The sequence below is a fragment of the Melopsittacus undulatus genome, chromosome 2 (genome assembly GCF_012275295.1).
Source record: "Melopsittacus undulatus isolate bMelUnd1 chromosome 2, bMelUnd1.mat.Z, whole genome shotgun sequence".
Taxonomy (NCBI): Eukaryota; Metazoa; Chordata; class Aves; order Psittaciformes; family Psittaculidae; genus Melopsittacus; species Melopsittacus undulatus.
The window spans coordinates 83216408-83228548 of record NC_047528.1 but is presented as its reverse complement, the minus strand read 5'-3'; the positions used below and the strand labels follow the sequence as shown (position 1 = coordinate 83228548).

The window sequence follows — 12141 nt, the reverse complement described above, 5'->3', positions numbered from 1 at the left end:
TCAGAAGTTAGTATTGTTTCTTTGGCCATACCAAAATAAAAAATAACGTTCTTTTTTTGCTGATAAATTGATAGTAAACGTAGAGGCTGGAATTTTTAGAAAATTTTCTTTCCAAAAGTATTGGCTGGGAAAAATGTAGTTATGTCTTCACATTTTTGGAGCCCTTCCAAGGAATCCATGTGATATATAAAAGTTATTTTTTGCAAAATTATTTGAGTATATGTGCTGTTACTTTTGTTCTTTCTTTTTTTTTTTTCTCTCTTATTAACCAGAGATGGAAACATGAAGAAGAAAATGGCTATCAAGTTAGTATTTTAGAATGTATTGCTGTGCTTTTTCACCTGTAAAAAACTATAAATATAAACAGGAGGAGGTCTGCTAGGATGCAATTTTTCATCTAATTGGAAAAAGCAGAACTAAGTCAAGACCTGGCAACCAGGTCTCAGCCTGAAGATATGATAATGATTATGGTGTCAAATACAATCATGAATATAAGCCTTGAACTGACGAGTTTAAGCTGGTTTTAGTAAGACTTTTATTTAGATTTAGGCCTCCTATTCAGAAATTAGAGAAGTTACTTGGAAATGATTGATCAGTTTTAAAAAATGTGTTTGCTCCTTTTGCAAAAAGAGCAGGATTGAAGAACCTTGATGTTTCTTTACAACTAACACTACTAAATTAGTTTATATAGACATAAGAAACAGTAGGCAGTCTGCCATTTCTCTTTCTTTCTCAGATGCTAACCAGTTTTGATTACCAGATGCTTCTGAGCTGAAGATTACAGAGCTTGACCTTGTCTGCCATTTTTATTTCTTTTTAGCATTTTAATGCATATTAAAATACATTGATGTATTGATTTTTTTTTAATAATTTCAGTTCTTCTGATCTGTCAGCATCTTTGTGTAGTGTGAGTACTACCTAAGGTCAATGTTTTAGAGGAGGGAAACAAAATATATATTTGTTTATTTAGTGTTATTCTCACTTAAGGTGATACATGGTTCAATAAGAAGTCTAAGTGCTGCTGAGAAGTTTTCCAGTACAGAAACTGAGACTTCTTTCTCTTACACGGTAGCAAATCATTGTTCTGCTAGGCCACTGAGCTCAGCCCTCAGAGGTTGCAGCTTTAAATGAAAAGTGCACTAGCAGTTTAGTAGTATCCTTTGTGAGGCCTAATTGATTTTATGTAATGCCATCAGTGCATTTGACAGTCTTATTAAATTTAGTTGTTTCTACAGTAATTAAGGGTAAGAAAACAAGTGCCTTCAGAATAAAATTATTTTCATAATCAGTTTTGATTATGCTTCACTGTCTTAGAAAGCAAAGATTTTTTCTTAACAAATTGTATTTTAGTAATTAATATGTCTTTTATTAAAGAATCTCAAAAGAATGATATGTTTTGGAATGCAAAGAAAAACTTAATTCTACATATTATATAGACCATGGAGTGTGAAGAAGACTTAAACGGAACAATAATCTTTTTTCTTCTAGTGGAATAAGAGAACAGTTTTGGCTGTTTGGTTTTAGTTTTGATTTTAGGATTTCTTGTTTTTTCTGATTCTCCCTTTAATGGAGAATCAGTTATGATTCTCTTTAATGAACGATACAAGGGTTAGACTGCATTCTGTTAATCAGTTCCATAAATTCAGAAAACAGTAGGATGGGGGAGAGCAGGACACAGACAAAGCAAGGTATGGGCAAGAAAAGCCTATTAGAAAGAATTCTCTCTCTATATATATGCTTTCTATCCCATTAAGAGTCATCTGGGGAGTGTGTGAACCATACATGAACAGAGTATAAAAGACAAATTATTTTTTTAAAGATTGATGAGGAAGTTTCCTCTGCAATAACACAGATCCTCTGTGCTGATGTTGGCAGGTGCTTATTTAAAAAGAGGTTATTTAAAGGTCCTGTACAGAAATCTGTTTGTGATTTTGTGCCCCAGGGTGTGTTATTTCCTTTGCTTTTGGCAACCCTTCTCAGTCTTAACAAATAATGGCGTAGAAGAGAAGGGGGACTAATATCCAAGGTTGATCTGACAATTTATAGATAAACATTTTCCTTTTTTCTTTTATAAAAGATCAATGGTGCTTTAATAAAAAAGTAAGGAACAAATGGGCTAAATTTACAAAATACACAAAAGCAATTAAAAAAGACATCAGATCAATGGAAAATGCTTGGGGGGGGGCTTATGTGTTTTGTTGTTTTCAAGAGTCTGACTGTTTTGAGAAGGCCTATGACAGGTATAAGAATAGAAACAAACCAGACAATGAGCAATACTAAAAGAAACAGTTTCTCCTGCTGCATCCATTTTACTGAGTACATAAACTTAGTAAAGTTTATTTACACCTAAAAAAAAAAAAATATTTTTTAGTACAACATATTTTCTGGTTTTCAATAGTTTTACAAAAAACTCGTCAAGAAAAAAACAATTGTGTTTTGTTTAGCAGAGTGAATAACTACTCTTTGAAACATTTCCCCCCCTTAGTGTCAGTAGCTTTTTAAGACAGGAGAAATTACATGGGCTAATTACTGTGATCAGGAGATGATTTAGGATGTTCTAATTTTAGTATCTGAAAAGACTGTCATCATTTAGGAAACTGTGTGTGGTTGTCAGAGAAAGAACAATATTGTATCCCTATCAAAACAGATGATAGCCTGAGTTCCAATTGCAGGATGGGGGTGTTGATGGGTTTTGTCATTCTTTCCTGCAGAAGAGAATCAACAGAGAACTGCCTTTGTGTGTTTATTTTGCAGCAGCTGTTGCACTTTATCTCTCTGTCTGTACAGTTACACCTGGAATTTAAAATAAGTTTGCTGGTTATTCATACCTGATCAGTATGGATAGTGCATGCAGCCAAAGCAGAGATGTCCTGCAACTTGCCCTGAAGGCGCTGAGAGTCAGCGTTCAGCCAATGGCTCAAATTGTTGAGAAAGAAACATAAGGCAGAAAGAAGTACTACACCTAGAAATATAGAAATATGTCACCTGTAGGAATCCTGTTCACATACCTGAATCAGCAGGGCAGGGTTTATATCTTCACATTGGGCTCCAAAAGAGGCTTTTTTTTTTTTTTTCAAAGACCTTTCCACCACTGAAATGCAATCTTTCTTTCTTTTAGTTCTCTATATCAGCTGTCTTCAGGAAGATATTAGCAGTGATAAAGATCAGGCAAAGCATTCTAGGAAGTTATTGTTGCCTTTTTAAGAGGTAGCTTTTTCATCAGGTTAGTCTCTTAGTCCTTACAGGAAGGGACTAAAGCACAAAATAAATGAAAAAAATCTGAAAGCCTGTCTTTCAGGTAAAAAAGTTCTGTACCAGCACACTAAAGCTTTTGTGATTCCTCAGTCACAATAATGGGAGGATAACTGCCTGTGGATGAATGTCAGCTACATCTGAACACTGCTTTCTGGAGTGGTTCAGATGCTGATACTGTAGCTCTGCATTTAATTGCACTTTGAAGTTTTCTCATCATTTGCAAAATAGAAGTAATTTCAGAAGCAGAATTGCACATAGGGGAGCAATCTCCATTATTCAAGGATCAACTTTGTGAAGAACACTTTGTAACGAGCAAGACAAAATAGGGATAATAGGATGTAAGGATGCATACATAAAGATCACTCAAAAAATTTAAATCCATATCCACATGCATGTTCAACAGGAGAGGAAAGCTAATAACCTCTGTCAGGATGGTTGAACTGAAAGGAATATTCATGCAAAAGTGTTACTGGAAAAATACTGTGTTCTCCTAAGTGAGGTGTCAAGCTGGCTGAAATCCAGAAAACCACCTGGAAGCAGTACTTAAAATGCTGTCTCAACATAGTTTTCCATACCTAATGTGTGTCAGCCGTTCCAGACTTAATCTGCAGATTAAAAATTTACTAACATATATTAATAACTTTAAGTGTCACTATGGAATATAGTCCATAGATTCTGGAATAGTTTCTCTAAACAGCATTCCCAAAATAAATCAGTATGATTTATTTTGTATTTGCATTTCACAATTCTGTCAATAATAGTTAAATTAAGAATTTAATTTTCACTTTAAGAATTTAAATTTCTTCCTATCTGTGATGACATCTCATGTTCCTACTTCATGGGAGGTTAAATTATTCTGCTTCCTTGATAGCTTCATTATCAAAGTTTAAGGGGCTGAAGAGTTACCAGTAAGAGCTTAAATTTATTTAGTAGCAAAACCTAAATGTTCCACTAATGCTTTTCAATTGTTCTTTTGTCACACCAGGAGAAGGGTTATAATCAGGAAGATGTATGTAGTACAAATTGTCTGTGATAGCTTCAGAAAAGGGCAATACAGGAACACTTTTTATTTATTTATTTTTTTGCTTTATTTATTTAATTTATTTGTACAGAATTTGAGGATAAAATACAGTTATGTAGAGACAACCCATGAACTATGGAAGTAAAACCATTTAGTAATACTTTGGCAGGCAGTAGTCCAAGTTATTTTATTTTACATCTCAGTGTGATAACAGATCACAGCCTGCAGATGGAAGTGTGATTTAGTGATCTACTGAACACTGAATGACGCAGAATTTCTCTACTTATATTACTTTTAAAGGAATTCCTGTGGAACAGAAGTTTGTTACGTCACCCATCATAAATATATTCTGTGTTCACTCTTCAATATATTTCCTTATGTGTTATGTATTCTGTATCAATATAGTGTAGTGTACATTGGCATAATGCCCTTCACTTCGTATGTTTCCTGTTACCTGAATATCTCAAAGTATTATTTAAACACTGACCTTTGCAAGTATCATGTAATATGAATAAGCTTACTATTTCAAATAAACAGATACTCAGAATATGATTCATTACAAATTACCGAACAAATACTACAGCTGAAGAAAAACCTGTTAGTCACACACATGGACCCTCTCCAAACACTGTATTCCTTGTGTTGATGGGATTGGGATTTTTAAATGTGCTGGAAGAGTTCTTCATTCAATGACACCATCATTCTCATACCTCAGCATTTTCTCTTCTTGTTAGATTCTGTATAGCATACGTATTCGCATACCCAGTTTTATAGATTTTGTATGTATAGATGCTCACTTTTACTTAATAATGCAATACCTTGCTTATGAACTTCAAGATCACACACACAAGATTTCAGATAACTTAATTTCCACAGTTTTACTCAGTTTTATTCTTAATTTTTAGGTTCTCTTTTCTCTATTCTAACTTTATAATTTTTAAGCAGTTGGAAAGCCAAGTAGAGTGAAACTTACACACTGGAGAGCTGTCAATGTAGTTGAAATTTTATTGCATATTACATGGAACATAATTTAAAATACAAAGTACTAGATATTTTCTGGTGGGTGTATTAGTATGCTTATAGATAAGCAACATGTTCCTTTAGACTCAAAGAATTATGTTCCAATAGATTTCCGCACATCATAGAAGTGCCAGAAGATTCTTCATAACTAAAACTTCAGACTTTACCCAAATCAATAAAATACTGTATTTTTTCCTGTAGTCTGGATGTTCCTGTAAAGCATAAATTCTGATGTTGATTAATGCTTTCAGTATCTCTTCCTTTGAATATACTTTTAATATTTTCATTCTGTGGTTGCATTCTTACCTTTTATAGATTATAAGTACACTAGGTATATTACACAAGTGGATGAATGTATTTTTGGTTCCTACTTCTCAGGATATCATGCAAGAACTTAAATATACACAAATAGTCCCAAGACCTTTTAATTTCTTTAAATCTCACTATTTATTTGCAAAATGCTGTTATTAGATCATAGCTATGTGTTTACTGAAATTCAGGTGAATTGTATTTAAAAATGTGCCTTTAAAGTTTAGAAAGAACTGCATAAGAAAAGCCTTTTATACCTGATTCTGTAACAGTACTGATATTGGCTATCATGTTACAAACTGAAAATTGAATTAGAAAAGCATATCTTACAATAGAATTATGCTCTGAAGAGCTGGATATTTTTAGCTTATGTAAGTTCATTCAATTTCCAAGTTCTATTGAAGAAATGTGATGCTATTTTAGAGCTAAAAGTGACAAAGTCAATACAACATTTTCCAGGTAAAAGATTTCCTGTTTCTTAGACTTTTCTTTAAAAGATACTATTTTATGTATTTTTTAATATTAGTTATATCTATGTAATTATTTTTTTAGTTTAACAAAAGAACAATAAGTTCTTTCACTGAAGTTTTTAAAATTTGAAAAGTGGCCTACAATAAGTCGCATTTATATTCACATAGAATGAAGCTGGGAAAGAAATCATGTTCACTGTTCTGAAGCTGTGTCTCACTCTCCTCCTAAGAGGCCCCTGGGGATACATTCTAATGCAGGCTAAACAGTGCCATGATGTGGAAAATCCTTGTGGATGGCAACAGGTGTATCTGTGATAAAAGTTGTGTTTGTTCTTAAGCTTTAAAAAATTGGTGGACTATGTAGTGAAGCATGCAATAGCTTCCTAGGGTTTGGAATAAAAAAAAAAAAATCCAAGAATAATTTTTTTATTTTTTTATTTTTGTTTCTATGAAATGGTTAGGAAAAGCAAATTAGATTTTAAAGAATTAAAAATATGGTAGCTATTATGAGATTTGGCCCTTTGGGAGGATTTTGGTATTTGTCTTCAGAAATGTTTGTCCTTGCCTATACTCCAACTTACTTTCCTTTTCTGCATTTTACTTATATGCTTGTCAAAAAAACATTTTAGTACCTCTTAGCAAGTTTTTTGTTTCGTTTCTTACTTCAGCTACTGTACTAGGTTTCATATTAATATCATTACTTGCTGTGGAGTACAACCTCTTTGTGACAGCAGACAGGATTTGAAATAGAGATTAGCATTTAGAAATTTCATGTCCACCTCTGGTAACTTCATGTTAAATTACAACTTGAGAAATTATAGCTGCTAAAATCTAGTATTTGTCGAAATAACTATAAAGCTAGACGGGAAATATATCTAGAAATATACAGATCACCACAGATTCATAGAGTAAGCATGGATGTCCATCAAATTGCATTCATTCCAATTTAAGTAACACAATTTGATTTTTTGATAATCAAATGACTTTATATTTTCTCAGCTAAAAAAATTACTCAGTTACCATGTTGAAGTTAAGCAAACATGCAGGTAATACAATAGTAGTAGCATTGACAGACTTGTGTTAATGAGCAGTAAGTCATGTTCACCTTTCTAAATCCACATTTAGCTTAGGTTCCATGCAGAAAAAATTGGTGAGTACATGTGACACCTACATTGCACATGAATGCTGATAGAACACAGATATGCTGGGTTTTTTCAGCACCATGCTGAAAATGCTGAAGCCATTAGTGTTCTTGCTCAATATATTCTTTAGATCTTCCCCAAGGATAAGATAGCTTTTCTATTTTAAAATTGTATTTTGCATTGTGACTGATATATTACAAGAAAGATACCTATCATATTAAAAAAAAAAAAGACAAACCACAACCCTGTCCCCCAAACTTCAGTGTTACAGGAGTTTAAAGTGTTGAACACAATCTCCAAAGGTTTCAAGTCAAAAACTAATAATTCATCATACTTGGCAGTGACCAGAAACTATTTAATGATTTCTAAAAATAAACAAGTTTTCCCACTGTCGTGTTAATGACAAATAAGAAAATAATCTTGGATTAAAACAAATCGTAATTTTTTTCTGTGTGGGCTTTTTCTCTGTTTGTGGCACTGGGATTTGTTTGTTTGGGTTTTAATTGTGCATGTTTCAGGCATAATACTTTCAAAGAAGTACTTTTGCTTAATTTTTTTACCACTTGAATTCCTGTAAATAGTTCGCAGGAGAAAAGTTAAAAAAGGACCCCTACCTGCAAGACATACAGTGCAAGTCCTGTAGCTAAAGTATCTGCAAAGTTATCTTCACTGTTACATGAAAAATACATAGTGTGTTTTTTGCTGTACTTTGATTAAATTATTAAGACTTGTTTTCTTTCTAAGAGTGCTGCATTTGACTATTTGTACTTGTACAGGGTTTGTGAGCGTGAAGCTGCACTGGAATCAGCTCTAAGAATGTTGCAACAATTCTACCTGGATCTTGAGAAGTTCCTCACTTGGCTTACAGAAGCTGAAACAACTGCAAATGTCCTGCAGGATGCTACACACAAAGAAAAGGATGCCAAAATGGCTCGGGAGCTCATGAAACAGTGGCAAGTAAGTCAAGCACCTCAATTTAGCAACTTTTTGTCCATTTTTTTCTGATTTGTAGCTACTCAACTAAACTGAAATTGTTTTGAAAAAGAGAACTGGTTCTGCTACTGACCTTTAAGTGTTGCTTTGGAAATTGTTGCAGGAATCTTACATGAGTCACACCATGATTCTGTCTGACATCTTTCAGCATGTAACACCTTTGAAAAAGTGTCTTGAAATTCAACTTTTAAAATGTACAAAAAGGAATTTTTGCTGAAATGGGCATTTGGATTATAATTTTTTTTTTTGTCACATCAAAATGAATTACTCTACCGAGCTACAGTTTTGATTTGAGCACTTGAGAGATATGAAAGTTTATTAAGCATTTCTGGTATTTATAGAAGTCATATAAATCACATTAAGTTTATTCTCTGAGGCTTAATTGAATTAGTTTTTCTCCATTACTTTCAAATATATGAAAAATGTTAAATTGGTATTTTGCTGATTATTGTCAACATGCTCTGTTAATAAAAAGATGTAATGATTAGAATTTTCATAGTTAATGACTGGACAGTTTGCAAACAGTTTTAGGTTTGTTTTTTTTTCCTTTGGAAACAAAAAATCTTAGAGAATGTTGTATTTTGTGTTTGGAGAATCTTGAAGAAAAAGAAGAATAATCAGTTGAGATAGTGCTGTTGAAATATGCTGTTATGCTTTCACCATTCTTTCTTTGCTACAGTTGCTGACAGTAATACACGTATGTCTATGTGAGGTCTTAAAATTTCTTTAATGATAGGTTGATTATCTGTTTGGGAGGCAGGACCCTTTATTCCAGTATCCTTGATAGTGTCTGACTTTTATGTTGACAGAAAGTTCAAAACTGGAAATTCCAGGCAGTGGAATTTCATTGTCTAGGCCTTAATTTATTTATGAAGAACATACTTTATTATGAAGAACATACTTTGAAAAATTCTAGTTATAAGTGACTATGTTGAATGAATACTGTTGGATGGAAATAATTCTTTTCACTCTGCTGTAATAATATGTGATTTTAACTGTTTACTGAACAGCTGCTAAATTACATTACATTATACTCTTAAATCTACAGTTGTTGCACAAGACAAAAGTGAAGTCTGAATCACATTTTTAATAGTCATCTGTCATTATGCTGATTTAATTTCATAATAATATATGTCAAGTCCTCATGTGTTTCTGAATTCAGTTGCATGATCCTTGAGAGCAGATCTGAATGGAAGGCAGTTCTAGACTGAGTGGTTAATAGGCTTTCTTTTTATATTCTCTACATTAGGTGTTTTATTTGTAATGGTGATAAAGCAGTAGAATTATTGAGTATTTGAAGAATCTATTTTTCCTATGATCCTTGAAAAATGAATTATTTGGCAAAATAGAAGTACCTATAAATTTAGGTCAAGTTATTAATTTTTAATGGTAGTGGAGCTTTGTAGACCTGGTTATCTTCTCAACTGGTATGTTGGGGTTCTTTAATTTCCACATAAGAACCATTCAGAACTATAGACAATAAGAAAAACAAATGCATACAGGTCCTTCCCTCCACAAATAATTAAGGAAGTATATAAGTATAAAGCAGTCTTTTGATAAAGAATTCTCTACACAAATAATGAAAACCCTAAATTTCTAAGTTCAATAATAACTTCTGCTTTACACTCTCAAGCTTTAATTTTTTTTTTAATTTTTTTTTTAGCATCTAGGAAAATAATGTTCTGCTGTGCAGAATGTGCTTTATATAGCAGAAGTTGCTTATCTAGGAAAATCTCACATTTTGGGGTGTTTCTTTTGGTTTTCATGATCAGTAACCATTAACTTAAATGTCATTAATAAAGATTAATCTCCCCTACTACTTTGCAGTTCATTCAGTAGCAGAAGGAGAAGGGTGAGGCTTATACAACTGCATATTCTGATCACTTGATGATGTAATTGCATTAACTGTTGTATTATAAATACATTGTTTATGTAAGCATGTATCTGCATGCATCATTTGTCTGAACTGACAGCAATGTAATAGTTGAGGTGATTTGTACAGTTAGAATACTTTCTAGAGAATTAGGGTTCAAGGGTTCAAGACAACTACTCCAAGGAGTTGTGTAATTGCGTGCTGCTTCTCATTGTCTAGTTGAAATACATCATGTGTCCCCATGAGGCCTGGTTTGATGAGTAACCATATGAGGGAGATGAAAATAATTAATTTTACTTTCTGCTTTTGTACTTCTAGTGGTATGAACTCTCAACTGTGTTAATTACTCCTCGGGTTTGTCTTTTTAGCCATAATTGTATGTGACATTTTATACACCTTATGTAATATTGGATATAATTTTGAAGTTAATGTAGATTTATTCTGATAATTTATGAATACAATCATTGAATATTAAGCCTACAGATGAATTTAATCACAGGTTTTCTTTCCACTGAAATTTGACAAAGAATACGTGATGCCTAGTTCAGCAATAACTGGAGAATGCTTCTATACTATATATATAGGTTACCAAATGTATCTGAAATAATTTATGATGACTGATGTATTATTGGTAGTGTAGACTGACTGAAATTATGACAGCATATGACAAATGAAGCAATGTTAATAACTTTGGCATGAAATACACAGCAAATTTATTTTTATTACAAACATCATGTACTGTTAGCCTATAACCTAAGTAGTTTTCCTTTAGATGCAGGAGTTTGGCTGCTAATAATACGAAAATGATGCAGTGCCTTACTTACATTATATCTAAGAATGAATAATGTGGGCAATACCCACATTTTATCAGTGTTGGTTTTGTCTAAAACAAGGGACATGAACAGTAGTCAAGGCCCTCTTGTCTCTTCTATTCCTATCAATACTTCAAAGATGTTTGCTTGTTTTTAAGGATATCAATCAACCAAATATTTTTCAATAGTAAGAAGCTGAGGTAGGTCCATGTTCCTGACTTGTCTTGATTCTTTAAGAGTACAGTTTCTTTGAGAGACTAAACGTCTTTCCACCTTTAATTCAAGTGCAATTTACATATAATTGCCCATCACAGTTGATTTTGTGATATGATATATAGTGTAGATGATGAACCTAATTAACAGGCAAGAAAGTATTTTTAATATCCTTACTCAGTTTAACTGAGTTTGCTAAAAAATATAATAATTATTTTTTTAGTACTTCCAGTCTCTGTTCTGGAACACTTTCTTACCCATTTCTGCTTGAAATTGTTCTTTGACAGCTTTATAAAATAAAATACAATCTTCCCTTACCTATTTTTCTTTAAGTCTAATCCATCAGATTTGCCTTGTACACTAATTTGTTACCCATTAGGAAATAAAATCAGTTCTGTTATACCTGAAATGGAGTAACAACTGTCAGAGCTATCTTACTCCACTAAGTAATAGAAAAGTAAGTCCAAATCTAAGTTTTAGCATAACTGCTATTACAGCCTAATCTGAGACAGAGCAAGATATCTCAAAGTGAAAATTTGGCACATGAATTTTGTGAAATATGATAATGTTACTTTGAAAGAACCTGGTCAAGAGCTTTTCAGTATTGTGATCGGTGGACATGAGGGAGTGAAATAATATGTCTTGTTAACAGCAAGTGCAAACTGACCCTATGAAACCTCTGTGAACCTACACTTGCAGTTTTTGCAGGAGTAGCAGGAGAGAAAACCAGAGGGAAGACTTCCTCATGGCCACTGCCTGCATTGTGGTTATGGCATTCGTTTGCAACCATTCAAATTGAGACCAAATGCTTGAATCTGAATGTCTTGTATCAGAACTAAGTGCCTGTTCACCCAGCTAATACTAGGAAGAAAATTTCTTCATCTTTCTTGGATTGATTTAATTTTGTCCTTTAATCTGACACATTTGCGGCACAAGTAGTCAACAGCACCCTGGGGTGCATTAGGCAAAACATTACCAGCCAGTTAGGGAGGTGAACCTTTCTCTGTATTCAGCCTTTGTGAGGTTCATCTGG

General features: G+C 33.0%; 1 protein-coding gene across 6 annotated transcripts in view; it reads left to right on the top strand.

Annotated features, from left to right (window-relative positions):
* DMD (dystrophin) overlaps positions 1-12141 on the top strand; it is a 1017291-nt gene that overhangs the window by 771349 nt on the left and 233801 nt on the right. For all 6 annotated transcript variants that reach the window (XM_034074486.1, XM_034074485.1, XM_034074487.1 and 3 more), the window contains one exon: positions 7994-8174. In XM_034074486.1, coding sequence (XP_033930377.1) covers positions 7994-8174 — 181 coding nt within the window. The remainder of the gene's footprint in view (positions 1-7993; positions 8175-12141) is intronic.